The 18,947-nt window shown below is 44.8% G+C and overlaps 2 protein-coding genes across 2 annotated transcripts in view; both read left to right on the top strand.

Annotated features, from left to right (window-relative positions):
• Positions 1-18,947, top strand: part of XK (X-linked Kx blood group antigen, Kell and VPS13A binding protein) — a 30,013-nt gene that overhangs the window by 370 nt on the left and 10,696 nt on the right. The window contains exon 2 of the mRNA XM_050936642.1: positions 9,118-9,380. Coding sequence (XP_050792599.1) covers positions 9,118-9,380 — 263 coding nt within the window. The remainder of the gene's footprint in view (positions 1-9,117; positions 9,381-18,947) is intronic.
• Positions 9,302-18,947, top strand: part of LOC127042977 (cytochrome b-245 heavy chain) — a 65,823-nt gene continuing 56,177 nt past the window's right edge. The window contains exon 1 of the mRNA XM_050936591.1: positions 9,302-9,380. The gene's annotated coding sequence lies outside the window, so the exon portion shown is untranslated. The remainder of the gene's footprint in view (positions 9,381-18,947) is intronic.

The following is an 18,947-nucleotide window of genomic DNA, read 5'->3' as shown; positions in this document are numbered from 1 at the left end:
CGTCCTTCCAGCCACCTCCAGTGCTGCGCGCCAGGGGCTCTCCCTGGGGGCTGCCCAGAGCGGCGAGTGCGCGAGTCCCTCGAGCGGAGCTATTCCTCTGGCGCCCTGGAGAGTGGATCTTATTTTCTGCGTCTTTGTCGTTTTGAGTAAGCTAGCGAGCTCTCGGCGTTTGTGCATCAAACACGCGTGTGCAGCTGTGTGTACGTTTGCAATGTATTGCACGTATTGGTATGTGTAACATTTGCCTAGTCTTCAGATTTGTGTTTTAGATACAGCTGTGTTCCTGAGATGGAAGCACGTTGCCTTTCTGTGTATGAGACACAAATATGTATACATTCTCTCTGGTTACACATCTCTGTTGTATATGTATAGAGATGCTGCTGATAGGTACAGCCATATTTATCCATATGAACTAGATCTGTGCATGTTGTGTGTTTCTTTGCACAATCTCACCCTCTCCAAAACATTAGTTTGTTGTATTTCTATAGCTATTCTATCATAGGTGCTGGAACTGGAGTTGCAGGGGGGTTCCATTATATAAGGGATTTACAGTTTGGTTCAGTGGTTCTCAGCGCACCCCCCACCTCTAAAAATTGTTCCATCCCCCCTTATTCTATTGGTATGAAGCTGACTGAGGCTGCTTTCTGCTTATGCACCTGCATTAATCAGAGTAACACTAATGCTGTACAATATGCTTTAATTTTTATTTTTTCAGTCTCTCAGGAATGGTCATGTTGCTGCCCTGAAAGCAAACACAGGGAAAGGGTGTGGTATTTGCTAACCTTCAGAATCCACAGTCTTAACACGTAGCACTGAAGAAAATAGGTGTTCAGGTCCCCCCCACAAAGGATGGAAATAACAAAGAAAGGCCAGGCGGCAAGCAAACAGTTTTCTCTTCTATGCAGTGAGATCCTTACTGAGGCTATTTGTTTGGATGGAATCTAGAAGCTGTTTTCTATTTGTACAGACAGGGCCCATTTCTCTAAAGTTGCTTGACTCTATGTGAATGAGATAAGCAGTTTGATAGTTGTAGTGACTGGGGCCTGGTCTACACTACGTGTTTAAACCAAATTTAGCAGCGTTAAACCGATTTAACCCTGCACCTGTCCACACAACGAGGCCCTTTATATCGATATAAAGGGCTCTTTAAACTGGTTTCTGTACTCCTCCCCGACGAGAGGAGCAGCGCTGAAATCGGTATTGCCATGTCGGATTAGGGTTAGTGTGGCCGCAAATCGACGGTATTGGCCTCTGGGCGGTATCCCACAGTGCACCATTGTGACCACTCTGGAAAGCAATCTGAACTCGGATGCACTGGCCAAGTAGACAGGAAAAGCCCCGCAAACTTTTGAATTTCATTTCCTGTTTGGCCAGCGTGGAGCTCTGATCAGCACGGGTGGCGATGCAGTCCCAAATCCAAAAGGAGCTCCAGCATGGACCGTACGGGAGATACTGGATCTGATCCCTGTATGGGGAGACAAATCTGTTCTATCACAGCTCCGTTACAGAAGAGGAAATGAGAAAGCATTTGAAAAAATCTCCAGGCTATGATAGACCGAGGCCACAGCGCAGTGCTGTGTGACAAGCGTAACGGCAAGCCAAAGAATCAAATGGACGCTCATGGAGGGAGGGAGGAGATACTGAGGACTCCAGCTATCCCACAGTCCCCACAGTCTCTGAAAAGCATTTGCATTCTTGGCTGAGCTCCCAATGCCTGTAGGGTCAAACACATTGTCTGGGGTGGTTCAGGGTATATCTCATCAATTTACCCTCCCTAACGCCCCATGAAAGAAAAGGGAAAACAATCATTTCTTGACTTTTTTCAATGTCACCCTATGTATACTGCATGCTGCTGGTAGACGCAGTGCTGCAGCACTGAACAGCAGCATCCTCTCCCCTCCCCTCCCCGATGGCAGACGGTACAGTACAAAATGACTGATAGCCGTCCTCATCATTCTATGAGTGCTCCTGGCTGGCCTCAGTGAGGTTGGCTGGGGGCGCCTGGGTAAAAATAGGAATGACTCCCGGTCATTCCCGGCAGATGGTACAGAATGGCTGGTAACCGTCCTCATCATAGCAACTGGGGACTGAGCTCCATCAGCCCACCCCCCTTTCATGTCTAAAGAAAAGATTCTGTACTGCCTCGACTATCATAGTAGCGGGAGGCTGGGCTCCTCTCCCTGCGCCACCGTTTTATGTCCTGCCTGGACTAGCAGCTGGAGGCTTCCTCCCTCTCATTTTATCTCACTAAAAACTCAGTGTTTCTTATTCCTGCATTCTTTATTACTTCATCACACAAATGGGGGGACACTGCAACGGTAGCTCAGGAGGGTTGGGGGAGGAGGGAAGCAACTGGTGGGGTTGTTGCAGGAGCACCCCCTAGAATGGCATGCAGCTCATCATTTCTGCGGGATCTGACACGGAGCGGCTGTGCTCTCTGGTTCTCTGGTACACTGGTTTTCTAGGACACTTGCCCCATATTCTAGGCAGGACTGACTCTATTTTTAGATAAAACATAAAGGGGGGAATGACCTGGGGAGTCATTCCCATTTTTGTCTTTGCGCCCCCAGCCAACCTCAACTAAGGCCAGCCAGGAGCACCCATGATAGCAGCAGATGGTACAGAACAACTGATAACCGTCATCTCATCGCCAATTTACAATGGCATGGCAGATGGTACAATAGGGATGGTAACCGTCTCTGCTACCTTGCAAAGGCAAATGAATGCTGCCATGTAGCACTGCAGTACTATCTCTGTCAGCAGCATCCAGTACACATACGGTGACAGTGACAAAAGGGAAAATGGGCTCCATGGTTGCCATGCTATGGCATCTGCCAGGGCAATCCAGGGAAAAAGGGCGCAAAATGATTGTCTGCCGTTGCTTTCACGGAGGAAGGATTGAGTGACGACATTTACCCAGAATCACCCACGGCACTGTTTTTGCACCATCATGCATTGGGATCTGAACCCAGAATTCCAGTGGGTGGGGGACACTGCGGGATCTATGGGATAGCTACGGGATAGCTACCCACAGTGCAATGCTCCAGAAATCAACACTAGCCTCGGTATATGGACGTACACCGCTGAATTATTGTGCTTTGTTTGGCTGCGTGCACTTGACTTTACACAATCTGTTTTAAAAAAACGGTTTATGTAAATTTGGAATAATCCTGTTGTGTAGACATACCCTGGGTAAGTTATGTCCTACTGCAAATTTCTGCGTACGTAGTAACATAGATCAAAATGACTTCACCGGAGCAAAAGGAAACTCCTAGAATGACTTAATTTAAATGTTTTATGGTAATGATTCCAGTCATATTGTAGTGTATATATAATTCTCAAGGCTTTCACTTCTTCCAGAACGTGTTCTGTTTGACAGGAGAGCCGAAAATTCTACTTGTGATATTGAGTTGAAAGTGCCCTTAGGTCGACTTAACCCTGTAGTGTAGACCTACCCCAAGTTCTGCTCCAGTACCAAGCTCTGCCCATTTGAGAAGTCAAAATGAGATGCCTCTCTCACTAGCTCACACTGATGTACAGCATATGATATATGTGCTCTGCTGGGCACTTAAAGTTTGGCTCACTGGCTGACGCTCAGTTCACATATTAAAGGTTTTCTTTTTAATCATAAAGGTTAGAGATTTACTTTCCTTCTTTTATTTATTTATTTATTTATTTCCACATGAAAGCTCAGATGCTGGAGCGCAAGATGGCAGCCACCTGGCTTGCCAAGCTACAATGGTCTAGCCCTGTTTGGTTCCTGCACATGACAGAATAAGTATATTTTATAAACCTGCTTCTTGTATCATCCTCAGTACCACCTATATTAGCTAGACATTTGCTGTCACAAAATTAATTACAGCAGGGCCATCATATAGCTAGCAGCCTTCCCGTTCATGGAGAGAATGTTTGTGTTATGAAAGAGCATATACTTTCCTTTTGCCAATTTTAATTTTCCCTTCTGTAATAGGAACAGTTTGTCTATAAGCAGTCAATGTGATTTGTAGAGTAATATTGCCAATATCACCCAGTGACCTGACTCCAGTTTTTGAGTTATAGGCAAGTCTGAGAAAGGAGACATTTCAGTGTAATTGGCTGGAACAAAGTGACTGCAGGACGCTGTCTGGGATTTCTGTGGCACTTCAGGTTAATGTCATGCTTTGTGAATGCTGTTATTCCGTTGAATGCTTGGAAAAGGTACTTATATTTTTTTGAAATGGAGACACTTCAACACCTAAACAGAAGAAGACTATAAAAGCAAAGTGCCTTACAAGTATTTCAATGGAAGTTTTAATGTTCCTTTTCTGGAGAAAACCTCAAATTGCACTTTGGTCAAGTAAAATCTCATCCAATTAACTGATTGTCTCTTTGTTCTGTATTTGTACAGACCACAGCATAATGGTACACTACTAATGCTCCCATGTACTATTGCAATACAGATAATTAGTTATCAGAGCTATCACTCTGGGATTCATGAAATTCTCCCTTTATTATTTGTACCATAGTGATCAACTCTCCCAAACATTGCCACAGGTGGCACCCAAGAGAAAAGGGACTAGATCAGGGGTTCTCAAACTGGGGGTCGGGACCCCTCAGGGGGTCATGAGGTTCTTACATGAGGGGGTCGCGAGCTGTCAGTCTCCACCCCAAACCCTACTTTGCCTCCAGCATTTATAATGGTGTTAAATATATAAAAAAGTGTTTTTAATTTATTAGAGGGAGTCGCACTCAGAGGCTTGCTATGTGAAAGGGGTCACCAGTACAAAAGTTTGAGAACCACTGGACTAGATCCACAAAGGGGTCTTAAGCTGAACATTACAATGTTTAAATGTTAGGCAGCATGCTACCTCGGAGAATCAACAGCCCAAAGTAAGGTGCTCAGGCTTTCTATACATAATAAGCAGAAGAGTGTTAAGCACCTAAGAATGGGATCTGCAGAGGCTAGTGTAAGCGGGGAAATGGTCCCGCTATTGTGGGGAACTTTCCTGGTTTCTGCACTACCCTGGTGAAATGGGCTAGCAGACATATCTGAGTCCTTGCTCCCACTTCCTTTACCCAGAGGCCTCCCTGCCCTCGAGGACTCCCCTTCCACTCTCCTGTGTGGCAGAGTCCTCATAACCCCAACAAGGCTGGGCCCAAGATTCCTGGGGGACTCAACCTCCAACCTTGCTGTGGTCACTTAAGGCTGAGCTTAGTGCACAGTTAGCTGTGATTTTTGTCGTGATTAGTCTACCTGTGTTTTTAATGTATTTAGCATTCATGTGTGACTTTTCTCTTCATTTGCTGACCCCATCTACTAACACTGGGATTGGTAGAATAGAAGTTGTGCAAGGGGAATGAAGAAATGCTGCTTACTTTCTGCCTCATGGGTTGCTTGTGATTGGGACAGGAGCTAGGTCTGTGTGAAGGAAGAAAGGAACTCAGGCCCAGATCCTCAAAGGTATTGAGACACCTATCTCCCATTGAAATCAATGAGAGTTAAGCACGTAAATACCTCTGAGGATCTGGGACTCATTCTCTAAGTGGAAGGGTGCAGTAATGCTCTCTCAGGGGTGAGGGATAAAGGTCAATTGCATTTTACTAGAGAAAAGGTACCATTAATGCTTTAGTGGTGGTACACAGAAGCACACCAGGTATGGACAGTCTGATTCAGAGCATTTGCTGTCATGTGTTGCCTTAGTTGTGGTTCTGATAGGGAAACAGTGTGCCAGTTTATTTAAAAACAAGACTCCTAACCCCACCCCTGTCCCTGCAAATTAGAGAGAGTCCCAACACAACCCAGATAGCAGAAGTTTTAGTTTGCTTCTTTGAATATTCCTGGTCTACCTGACCAGCAGGCACTCTTCAAAAGCCTATACTCTTCTTCAGTTTATTGTTAAAATGTTCTATTTGGGACAATGGTGTGTTCTCAGTCATGGGTTGTTTTTTTAAAACATACAGACTTTCCAGTCAGCTTCTAGCTCTAACAGACATTACTCTCTGGAGCAGCCCACTGGAATATTAATATTAGTACAGTTGTAGTTTGCTCACCAACAGAAGTCCCTTCCTACTTGCTGCTGACAGGGCTCAAGGGAGGAGAGGTGTCATCACTGGGATAATCTGAGCTCTTCAGTGTATTTTCTAAGTAGTCATTTAAAGTCATTTGTCTAAAAAAAGCTAAAAATATCTGAGAATTTAAAAACTGGATGGTAACAGCCTACAAATTCAGTGATGATTCAATCTGGTGATGACCCATGGTTTCAGTTCATGGGAAATATAAATGAGGGTGGGCAAATGAGTGTGTGGTGCTGGGAAAGTAGTGTTACATTGTGGGCTTGGCAGATGTGGGGTATATACTGCAGTGAGGGGCTATATGTATTCGGAGGCTTGTGTGGGTCCTGGTTGTGTTGTTGGTGGGTGATTTTGAAGAATGGTGGCAGTTGGGCCAGGTAATCCACCATCTGTGCAGTCTCCCTCACTCAACCAATGAAATCGTTGCATACAAATTAGCTATAGAGTAAGAGTGGTGATTGGTTGAGTTACCTGAGATTGCACAATGGTCTAGGATTCTTGGAATGGCATAGATACATGCCTTGTTGTAGCTGAAAGCCCGTGCAATTGCATAGATATAATTCATAAAGTCAAAATGGCTGAGATCTTTAAAAATTATATGTTAAGAGACCACAAATCCTAGTGATATTCTTAACAAAAAGAACTCTCCACTATGCTTGTAACTGTTTCCATTGCTTCACACCGACTCTCAGATATTCTAAGCCTGAATGACATGCAGACAGAGTGACAATCCTGGAATTTATTATAGGTAAGGCTACGTTTATGTCATGGAGGTCATGGACATCATGGAATCCACAATTTCCAGACACCTCCGTGACATTCTCTGTTTCAGCTCCAGGGGCTGCAGGACCCTGGTGCTGGCAACCAGCAAGGCTCTGGCAGGGTTCCAGCGACAGGCAATAACAGTGACAGGCGATGGGAGCCCCGTGCAAAGTTCCAGCAATAGGTGACAGACTCCTGAGGGGACGTTCCTCAGGGTTCCAGCGACAGGCAACAAACAGCCTTGTGCGGGAAGAGGGGGATGCCTTGGGCGATCAGCTGTGGTGTCCCATTTTCTCTTTGGGAAATATGGTCACCCTGCAGCTCCCAGCCACTGTAGGTGGAGGGGGAATCCTGCAACTCCCAGCCACCACGGTTGTGGAGGAAACCATGGAGCCACAGCAGCAAAAGTCACAGACAGGTCACGGCTTCCGTGAATGTTTGTTTATTGCCCGTGACCAGTCCATGACTTTTACTAAAAATAACCATGGCAAAATCTTAGCCTTAATTATAGATACTGAATTGTAATAATGCACCTGGCTGGCTGTCATGGCTCCTTCTTTCAGGTTGGGATATATAATTCCCCATCACAAATCTAGAACTCAGATGACAGCTACTTATAATTTGGGTCATTAATACAAATCAAAGGCTTGATCCTGAAAATGCTCACCCTGGTGAGTAGATTCATGGATATTAATGTCACTTCAAGAGGACAACTCACCATTATGTGTAGGGCCCTACCAAATTCATGGTCCATTTTGCTCAATTTCATGGTCATAGGATTTTACAAATCGTAAATTTCATGATTTCTGCTATTTAAATCTGAAATTTCATGGTGTTGTAATTGTAGGGTCCTGACCCAAAAAGGAGTTGTGGAGTGGGATGTTGCAAGGTTATTATATGGGCGGGTTGTAGTATTGCTACCCTTACTGCCTTCAGCACTGGGCAGCTGGAGAGCAGCGGTGTTGGCCAGGTGCCAAACTCTGAAGGCAGAGATGCTGCCAGCAGCAGTACAGAAGTAAGGATAGGATGGGATGGTATTGCCACCCTTACTTCTGCACTGCTGCTGGCAGGGCTCTGCCTTCAGAGCTGGATGCCTGGCCAACAGCCGCCGCTCTCTGGGCACTCAGTTCTGAAGGCAGTACAGAAGTAAGGGTGGCAATACTCTGGCCCCCTAAAATAACTTGCAACTCCCCCCCCCCAGTCCCCTTTTGGGTCAGGACCTCCAACTGGAGAAACACTGGTCTCCCCTGTGAAATCTGCATAGTATGCAGTGGTTCTCAAACTTTTTTTTTTCACAGACCATTTGAAAATTGCTGAGGGTCTTGGCGGACCACTTAATGATCTTTCCAAATGTTTTATCCAAAGTGCTTTACAATAGTTAGCTAATGGTACAAAGTGCTATATAAAAAAACCCTTAATAATAATTAACTATTTTTGTTCTACAAATAAAAGCGCACAACTCATATTTTAATATACCTCTACCCCGATATAACGCGACCTGATAGAACATGAATTTGGCTATAACGCGATAAAGCAGCGCTCCGGGAGGTGAGGCTGTGCACTCCGGCGGATCAAATCAAGTTCGATATAGCGCGGTTTCACCTATAACGCAGTAAGATTTTTTGGCTCCCGAGGACAGCGTTATATTGAGGTAGAGGTGTATCAGTAGTCTTACCTCTCTAATGCGATGGATGTGCCCTCTCACCCCCACTACGGCAGCCCCCGAGCTGGGACAAGGAAGGAGGGCTGTCTCTCCCCAGCAGCCACAGCCCTGGAGCTGGCTTTCTCTGGCCGCCACTGCATGTTCCAAATTCCGACTACCCTCTCTTCCCAGCCCACTGCCCTCTCCCACCTACTCCTTATTCCCCCCAGGACCACCACCTCACCTTACATGTTCATCTTCTTCAGGGGTCCAGGCACCTAATTAGTAGAGCCACACCTTTGGGTTGGCCCTTCATTCTTTTGTGTGCGGCCACCCAGGCGCACATCTTGGAGGGAACTATCTGCAGGCCACCTGAATGGAGCTCGCGAACCACTGGTGATCCGTGGATCACAGTTTGAGAACCTCTGGTATAGGGTAAAAGCACACAAAAGACCAGATTTCACAGTTTGTGATGCATTTTTCATGGATTTGAATTTGGTAGAGCCCTAGTCATAACACAGTAAAGTTGGGAAATAAATTGGTTATCGGAGAGCAGGGCACACAATGTTAGCAATTGTGAAAATGGGCTTAGAATGTTGATAAGACTATTGGAAGACCCTTGATTTTTTTCTATCACTTTTTATCTGTTGATTTACTTCCAGGTGCTTGGAAGTCTTTTACATTTACTTTCATGCGGGGAGATTTGAAGAGCCTTATGTAAGCATCACCAAGAAGAGGCAGATGCCTAAAGATGGACATTCAGAAGAAGTTGAGAAAGAAGTGGGCCAGGCTGAAGGCAAATTGTTTACACATAGATCTGCATTCAGCAGGGCATCTGTGATCCAGGCTTTCCTCGGCTCTGCACCTCAGCTGACACTTCAGCTGTATATATGTGTCCTGCAGCAGGAGATCACGGCAGCTAGAGGTATGCATAGTCTGTATCCAATCTATATATTGGTGGAGTGAGAGTTGGAGGGTCAGAGGTTACTTTCTGCTGAGCTGCCTACTTTGCCTCAGCTGGAGGAGCAAGTTTGAAACAACTTCATTTGCTGGGCACATTCCAGTGGGTTTCAGCCAGCTGTTACTTTGTACTGCACCCAGGTTCTCCTCACCCCATCAAATTTTGATTTAAAGCACTTTTGAGTGCTATATAAAAAAGCAATCTTGTAGATCATGGCGTGATAAGGAGACAGCTTATCAAGGAGACAGAGGAACTGAGCTATATTTAAGGAGAAAAAAATTGCCCTGTGTTCCCTATTAAACACTTGGCCGGAGTATATGGTAGAGCATATTTTCTCCATGCTGGAACAAAGAACTATGACTGTAAGAAATAAAATAAAATACATACAGAGAAACTTTAAAGAATTTCTTCTTCCTTGGCTGTTGCCAAGGTAGACCTTGCTTCTGCTGTGGCACCAGAAGGACATGGGCCTGTGCTTCCCCAGCTGATGTTCTCTAAGGCCCAGTTATCAATCAGGTAAGAAGAGGAAGGATTTGGTCAGCTGAGTGAGCTTTAGGTGGCTGCCTCAGCAAAGGTGCTTCCCTGCCAGATTACTGAATGGCTCCTTTGGCTGAGAAGCCCAGGCAGGCTATGCACTTCTGTTGGTTTCGCAGCTGGGGAAGCCTCAAGAAGAGCCCCATGTAACAACTTATCTGAATATTGTACTTTAGCTGCAGGTTGGGGAGAGGGCAGGTATACATATGCAGGTTCTGGCTCACTGGTGAGGACAGTTGTGATGGTGGCAGCTGTCATCTCACTCAGGGCCGTCCCTAGCTATTTTGGTGCCCCATGCAGCCCCCCGTGGGGGGGCTGTGTGGGGCCCCAGGCCTCTGCAGTGGGGAGCTGGCCCCAGGCCCCCACCAACGGGGGAGGGGCTGGCCCCAGGTCTCCAGGAGTGGGGCTGACCACTTCCTGCGGGAAGTGGAGTGACCCAGACTCAGCCTGCTCTGCTCCCCTGGCTCCCAGGCTTGTGGGAAGGGGGAACTACCCCCCAGCACTAGCTGGCGGAGCGGCAGGGAGCCAGGGGAGTGGAGCAGGCTGGGGCCGGGTCACTCTACTTACTGGTGAGTGCAGGCCCAACTGGTTCTGGAGTCCTCAGGGGAGTGAGGGCAGGGCTGGGGCAGGGAAGGGGTGGGGTGGGGGTGGAGCAGGGTCTGGAGCCCTGGGGAAGAGCCAGAGCAGGGGCTGGAGCAGCATGCAGCTGTGCAGAGCACCAGAAAATGTGATGCCCCAAATTTCCTGGTGCCCTACACAGCTGCTTACTTTGCGTATGGGTAAGGACGGCCCTGATTTCACTGACTCATTAAGTATGAAACGTAGGTTTAAGTTGATGGTCAGAGAGGCTTATGATTGTGCCCCCACTGACCAGCAGCTGACCCCTTGTCATTTTTATTACACTTCTCAACTGTGCTGCATGACAGCATGCAACCAATGTGGTCTGTCGACTGAGCTGAAGTGTTCATTTAGGATGTAATGGGCACTTCCCCCATCACACTGTATGCTTCTTGTATCACCTTGCACAGAAAACAAGTTGGCAGAGCTGACGGTAGACCAGGACCTCCCATATGGCAGGTGTGCTGATGCTGCTGACCAAAGATGCTTTAAAAAAATTCAAGTCATAGTCTGTGCGTCCAGCAAAGCTGTGTTTCTACGACCCCATGCACATACCCTTGCATTCTTTAGCAATACAACAGAGCTGATTTAGAGGTGATGCACCCTATTACAAGGTGCAGCTCAGCATGCAAAGAAGCTGTAAGAGTGAAACTTAGACTGATCAAGTTATGGCCACGTGTACTGCAAGCACACAGCATACAGGCTTTCCACACATATCTGTCAAAGTACCTCACTGCTGACTGGCAGCAGCCTTCTTTTCCATGTTGGGAGTACACACTGAATTATTTTGACATTATGACATAGTGAAATGGTCACAAGAGACTGGACTAAGATCACTGAACAAATTACTTATTCAAAGCTAGTCAATTAGCCTTTGGCAATGGTACTTTTTAAACAGCCAAAACAAAGTTTCCTTTTCCAGGCCTCACAAAAGCAATGGATTTACTTGTACAGGGAACTGGATTTTCACAGTGTAATGTCCATTACCAGTATGAATGCATCTAAAGCAGCTGGCACTGAGGAATTAATCAGCATATAGTGATATTATGTCATCTTAAGCAGCTGCCAGCTTTATTTTTTAAGGCACCCAAAGTGCTTATTTAGGCACATAGCTGTAGATTATTGAAAGACAAAGCATTGCTCTGGCTACTTCTTTGTGCCTGACAACTAAGATGAATTAATCACATGCAGGGTGAACCATGGCATGGGGATGAGAACAGAATGGAAGTATCCTGTGTTGAGCAACATAATTAGCACTTGGGCTCCAAGTGCTGATCTGCAGATGGCGTTTGCTTGAGAAAGGTCATCTGGGTTGTTTTTCCCACTAGTACTGTTGGCTGCTTGTCGCTGTCACCAAGAAGAAAGGCTTTGTCTCGGGTTGTTAGGATTGATAGAGAATAACAAATACAGTGGCAATTGGTACGTTCACCAAAACCAAATGGTCAGGAAACTTCACAGAGTTCTAAATCACAGGCAAAGACAGCAGCTACTATGCATGCCACATCCTCCCCCTCCACGCCTGGCTTTGGAGCGGCCTAGAGCAGATTAGTGTCACTATATAATACTGAATGAAAGGGATCGACTGATTACTTGGAAAGCATTGCACCTGTGTCTTCACAGACAGTGATCCTTCCTTCAGACATTTGGGTCTTATTTCTTTATAACTTTTAAATCTGGACTTAAACCCGTTGTAAACAGGAGGCTGAAAGTTGGCCAGAGTGCATTTGTTTAGTTTGTGAATTAATGCATGTTGCCATGGGTTCCTCTTCTCATAAACTGGAATACTGAGGAGGACTTAAATCAAGGACAAGAAGGACTTTCATATACCGAGAGTTAAATGTGGGGCTATTTATCTGCTCACAGCTTATTTTGTTGAAATTGTTTGGATGAACGTAGCACTTGTAAAAGGTACCTCAGTGACATAGACTCGTAGACTCATAGACTCTAGGACTGGAAGGGACCTCGAGAGGTCATCGAGTTCAGTCCGCTGCCCTCATGGCAGGACCAAATACTGTCTAGACCATCCCTAAAAGACATTTATCTAACCTACTCTTAAATATCTCCAGAGATGGAGATTCCACAACTTCCCTAGGCAATCTATTCCAGTGTTTAACTACCCTGACAGTTAGGAACTTTTTCCTAATGTCCAACCTAAATCTCCCTTGCTGCAGTTTAAGCCCATTGCTTCTTGTTCTATCACTGGAGGCTAAGGTGAAGAAGTTTTCTCCCTCCTCCTGATGACACCCTTTTAGATACCTGAAAACTGCTATCATGTCCCCTCTCAGTCTTCTCTTTTCCAAACTAAACAAACCCAATTCCTTCAGCCTTCCTTCATAGGTCATGTTCTCAAGACCTTTAATCATTCTTGTTGCTCTTCTCTGGACCCTCTCTAATTTCTCCACATCTTTCTTGAAATGCGGTGCCCAGAACTGGACACAATACTCCAGTTGAGGCCTAACCAGCGCAGAGTAAAGCGGAAGAATGACTTCTCGTGTCTTGTTTACAACACACCTGTTAATGCATCCCAGAATCACGTTTGCTTTTTTTGCAACAGTATCACACTGTTGACTCATGGGTGATGGTGGTAACGTGGGGGTACCATGGTCTAGTGGTTAGAACAGGGGGTTAGGAATCAGGAGGCTTCAGTTCTGTGCATCACTCTGCTGCTGATTTGCTGTGTGTCCTTGGGCAAATCATGGAATGTCTTTCGTCTCAGTTTCTTCCTCACTTGTACAATACTTACCCAAATTTATAAAGTGCTTTGAGAGTTCAAATAAAGCTTCATGAATTAGTCACAGAAAGGCTCATAGCACAGGCTGTAGCACATCAAGGTTCTCCACACCACATCACTCCACTAATTCTCCATTCCCCAGTACTTCATCTCCTTGCTCAGACTGTCCTCAACAGAGTTAAAATAACCTGCAATTACTGTATATTTTGACGGGATCATCTCTTAACTCCCTTACCCTGGATGGATGGATGGATGGATGGATTTCCTACTGTTATAGCAGCTTCTTTTGAAAAAGATTTTGTTAAAGAAGGTGGTAATTGTGACTATAACTCTTATGAAAAGATGACGTATCTGACCACATGGCCTTTGAAACACATTTGTTTCTGCAACATGACAATCCTAGTGAATATAAACTGGGATTTTTGGCAAGTACGGAGAAGCAGTATGTGATTTCGTGGCAGCGTTGCCAATGCCAGATATATTCAATGCTGCTGCAGATTCTGCTGTCCCAGCAAGCTGTCAATCACAGAACTCTTCTTGTCAGTAGTTAGGACAACATTTTAAAGAGGTGTGGGATACTTTTCAGTATTATTAATAAGTGTTTTTAAAGAGGGAAATTATGGATTGTTGGAGAAAAACTCAGTTCTTGCTTTTTGTTTGGGTGCAGCAAAATCGAATACTTTATTATTTCTCCAGCAATTGCAATAGAGGGAGGGAGTGCCCTAGGACACTGGGTCACCCCAGTCCCGGAAGAGGTCTCTCAACAGGTAAACAATTACAGCAAGCATTTATACCTTTGTTACAGACAATAACAAGCAATAATACAGACAATAATAAGCAACAACTGCATTTTGTTTATACATAGGCCATCCTGCTATCTTATTTTTCTCATTTCTGGAAGGCGCCAGTCCACATATTTGGTTATTAGTGCAAGGTCGTGACAACTTCTCACACAGTTCTTTTCCACTCACCTCACACTATCCTCGCTTCTACAAGTCTCACGTCATTAGGGTTACAGCTGGCCTAACTCTTGCTAACAAACTGACATGCATTAAGATCCCCTACAAATCCTTGTCAATTCTTTCCCTTCTTCCACAGGATTTCAACCATATTTTCACATCTGGGTCCCAAACCTTAGGTACCAAAATAAGTGGCCTTATTTTTAGCGTGGCCTGAGCACAGGTTTAGGTAACTAACTGTACAGACCGAAGATTGAAATTTCTGGATTTAGTGGCTAGGCTCTGCCAGGTGTCAGTATTATTAGCATACCATGGTATGACTCATGTAGGGCAGCAGTCACCCTCATGTTACTAAGAAGGGGGAAAGGACAGGTTTTGTCAACCAGAAGTGATTAAAAAACCAAAACCTTAGTAGTGCTGCAAGTAGCGTGTCACTCAGACCACTGGTTCTTAAAAAGAATACTGCCCCAACCTTCCAAGGAGAGCGGAATCCTGTATCACACAGCACTGCGATTGAGGGATGTAGGACAGCTTCAGGGGAAAAATCTTTGACTCTATCATCCCCTCACTTCCTCACTGATCTTCATAGTAGGTGCTGAGCCAGAGACGTGTCCACTGCAGACAATGTTACTCCTTTACCTTTTCTTCTCTGGCTGCCCCACAGTACCATTCCCATTGGTTTGATTATGGCATTTGGATTGATGACAGGTAGGCTGTTACAAGCATGAGACTTCGGGTATAGAGCAAGCTTGGGCTACAAGCTGATGCTGTACATGATTGCTACCAATGGGGAAATACCCATTCAGAATAGGAAGTAGCTTCCAGGAGCTATGAGGGCAAATGGACTAAAGTGATTTCTTTTGACTCACTAAAGGGGGACTAGGTAGTGTTCTGAACATTTGCCAGCTTGTCAAACAGGTGGCAGGCAGCTTTTCAGTACAATCTTTCTGAGCCAGGAAAAAGTTTTAGTGAGAGCATTCACTTTATTAAAAAAATTACAAAAATAATTTTTGCTTAATTAGCTCTTAAAAGTTATTTGTTCTTGTGGTTCCAGAGCCAGTTCTGAACTTGAGAAAAAATTTCTAAGAGTGCTGAAAGGACAGGCTCTCATTGGTATTCATAACTGCATTCACTTGTTGTTCTGTTTTTGGCCAGTATTCTGTAGGAGACGATGTTTTAAAAAATCCTCATACCATGTACAAAACAGGTGTTGGTTTTTAAGGGAAAAATGCTAAAAATTCAAATGATAAACAAGCAAATCAGAATGCATTTTACAGGAGAAATCCTTCCCCATAATGGGACATGCATATTGCAATATAGAATTGTAATTGTTATTCGGCCTTACAAACAGATATTCGGTGTCTAGATACATGGATAATTCCTTATCAGACATTCTATTCCAAATTAATTGAGAAATGTTTCAAAACACAGTGATAGTTAAAATGTACAAGAAAAATCCCCTAGTTACTCCAAGATCCTGAAATAGTTCCATTTCTTACAGTCATGTTCAGAGATTAATTCCTTCAAATAGAAGAACCTCATGATCATGGTTAAATAGCTGTAATAAAGAAGTGAATACAGTCCTTTTGTAGGATAATGAAACATAAACTAATTGAAGGTTGCAGACAGCACTGGTTGCTAAGCACTAAATTAAAATAATTGACATGACAATTAAGTTCTACATAATCTGTTTATCTTATTTTATCTAATAAAATAGAAGATGCTGTAGCGTCACCATTAGTTTAATAGTCAGCAAATATTTTCCCCTAACCTCTAAAAGAAATGACTGTATCATTTATTGTTTTTACTTTAATTGTTTGCATTTAAAACACTCCCATGTATAAAAATGAAAAGGTTAAGGCTAAAAATTTCAAACATGAATGCCTAAAGCTTGTGTCTTAAATCTATAATTCAACACCTAAAATAAAAGTGGCCTGATTGTCATGGGTGCCAAACATATGCAGCACTCAGCAGTGTTGTGGCCGTTTAGCACTTCTGAAAAATCAAGCCACATATTTTTAGGTGCCTAATTATAGATTGAGAAGTCTTAATGTTAGGCATCAGGTTTGAAACTCTGTTCTCGTTTATCTGAGTCTGCTGATGCATTTTTCAGTATCTTAATTCACAGCTCAAATCCCAGAAATCAGCTAAAAAAGCACTTTAGCAACTGATATTATGGAGTATCAAAATGCTGCTGTCACAGTTTCACGTGACACTGAGTTCAGATGCTGCATGACAGTTCCGAACTCCCATTTTCATGGCGAGAGGCCGCACTTTGCTGCTTTAAGTGCCTGGGAGTTTTGCAAGGAGATGCCCATCCCGGCAACACAAAGCATTGCGGTAGTGCCAGCTGCTGTCCCTCTAGGTGCCAGACACCAAACACCCTTTGCAGCATTTAAATAACAATAAAGCCCCATCACTTGAGGAATCAATCAGAAGTAGGTGTGCAGGAAATGCAGAAGGATGCTACAAGTCAGCATCTCTAAATTCAATCTGACAGATTCTATAATTTTGCGGGAGGCAGAGAAAAAGAAAATAAAATGTAGTCAGGTGAATAAATCTTCAGTCGATGCCACGTATATCTTTTCCACAAGGAGAAGGAGGAGGTTCCGTGGCTAGGGTGCTGGCCTGGAACGTGTGGGTTCAATTTTCAGCTCCACCACACACTTCCTGTGTGACCTTCAGCAAGTCTCTGTGCTTCAGTTCCCCTTCGGTAAAACTTCACTACCTCAGAGGAGTGTTGTGAGGGATAAATCCATTAGCGATTGTGAGGCACTCAGATACTACAGTGAGGGGGGGCCTCAGACAGATAGATATTGCACAAACAATAGAGCTTGGAAAAAAAACACTTTAAATCTTTTGGTTTCTTCAGCATTCCCCATCAAGAAAATAGGGATAATAGTACCTTTGCAAACTCCACCAGAGAGGTCCTTTGGGGCCATCTGCCTGTCCCAAGTCAGGATAAAGGAGGAGGGTTGGGCGTGGGGCTAGCAACTCCACCTCATAAAAAATCAACCTGCTACAGAAACACCAACAATAGAGACAACAGAGACTTTTACCCTGGAAAAAGAACGGTCTTCAACTCGAAGATACATGACGCTGGGTGGTAAAAGCCGTGAGGAAGCCACTAAGCCGATTACCCTTCTTGCAACCAGGAGGATTGCCATAGGCACATGGAACGTGAGGACCATGTACAAGTCAGGAAAGATGGCGCAGGCTGCAGCAGAGATGAGGAGCAACAACCTGACCCTATTAGGCATTAGCGAGACAAGATGGACGCAAGCGGGACAGAGACAGCTGTTGACAGGAGAGCTGTTGCTGTATTCAGGACATGAAGAGAGCAACGCACCCCACACACAGGGAGTAGGCTTCATGTTGTCCAAGCAGGCACAGAGAGCACTGATTGGTTGGGAGGCACATGGTCCCAGGATCATCACAGCATCCTTCAGAACTAAAATGAAGAGGATTAGGATGAATGTTGTTCAGTGCTACGCTCCAACTAATGACAGCGAAGAGGAGGACAAAGATTATTTTTACAACAGACTCCAGAAAATATTAGAGATTCTCCCAGACAAAGACATCCTCATCCTTATGGGAGACTTTAATGCCAAAATTGGACCTGACAACACAGGATACGAACAAGTCATGGGGACCCACGCTCTGGGAGAGATGAGTGAGAATGGAGAGAGATTTGTGGATCTGTGTGCACTTAACAACCTGGTCATAGGAGGTAGCATCTTTCCTCACAAGCGGATCCACAAGAGTACCTGGGTATCACCAGCAGGCACGACAGAAAATCAGATCGATCATGTCTGCATTAGCAAGAAGTTCAGAAGATCCTTGCAGGACGTTAGAGTTAGAAGAGGAGCAGACGCGGCGTCCGACCATCACTTAGTGGTGGCCAGATTGAAGCTGAAGCTAAAAAAGAACTGGATAGACATGTCAGACAGAAGAGTGAAGTACAACGTCAGCCTTCTGAAGGACCATAAGACCAAGGAATATTTTGGACTGACGCTGAAGAATAAGTTTTCAGTATTACAGAATCGGTCTGCGGAAGAGGAAGACAGTGTACTAAACAGATGGCAGAAAGTGAGAGAGACACTTAGGTCAGTATGCCAGGAAGTGCTTGGAATTAAGAAACACCAGCAGGAAGAGTGGATCACAGCAGAGACCTTGATCAAGATAGAAGACAGAAAGAAGAAGAAGGCAGCAGTCAATAACAGCAGGACTAGAGCAGCAAAGGCCAAAGCTCAAAAAGAGTATGCTGAAGCCCACAGAGCAGTGAAGAGGAATATCAGGAAGGACAAGATAAGAGTATGTGGATGAACTGGCAGCAGAAGCAGAGCAGGCAGCATACAGCGGTAATATGAAACAGCTGTATGATACTACCAAGCGACTGTCTGGAAAGTTCAGCAAGCCAGAACGTCCCGTTAAAGACAAGCAGGGAAAGTCTATAACAGGAATAGAACAACAGATGAACAGATGGGCGGAGCACTTTGAAGAACTCCTGAACAGACCAGCACCATCAAATCCACCAGATATCAACCCAGCCAAGGAGGACCTCCCAATTAATTGCGATAAACCAACCAGAGATGAGATCAGAAAAGCCATCACCATGATGAAGAATAGGAAGGCGGCTGGACCTGATGACATCCCAGCAGAGGCCCTGAAAGCAGACCTGGATGCTTC

The sequence above is a fragment of the Gopherus flavomarginatus genome, chromosome 1 (genome assembly GCF_025201925.1).
Source record: "Gopherus flavomarginatus isolate rGopFla2 chromosome 1, rGopFla2.mat.asm, whole genome shotgun sequence".
NCBI classification, from domain to species: Eukaryota; Metazoa; Chordata; order Testudines; family Testudinidae; genus Gopherus; species Gopherus flavomarginatus.
Note: the sequence above shows the minus strand (reverse complement) of the source record. Positions and strands in the feature narration are given on the sequence as shown.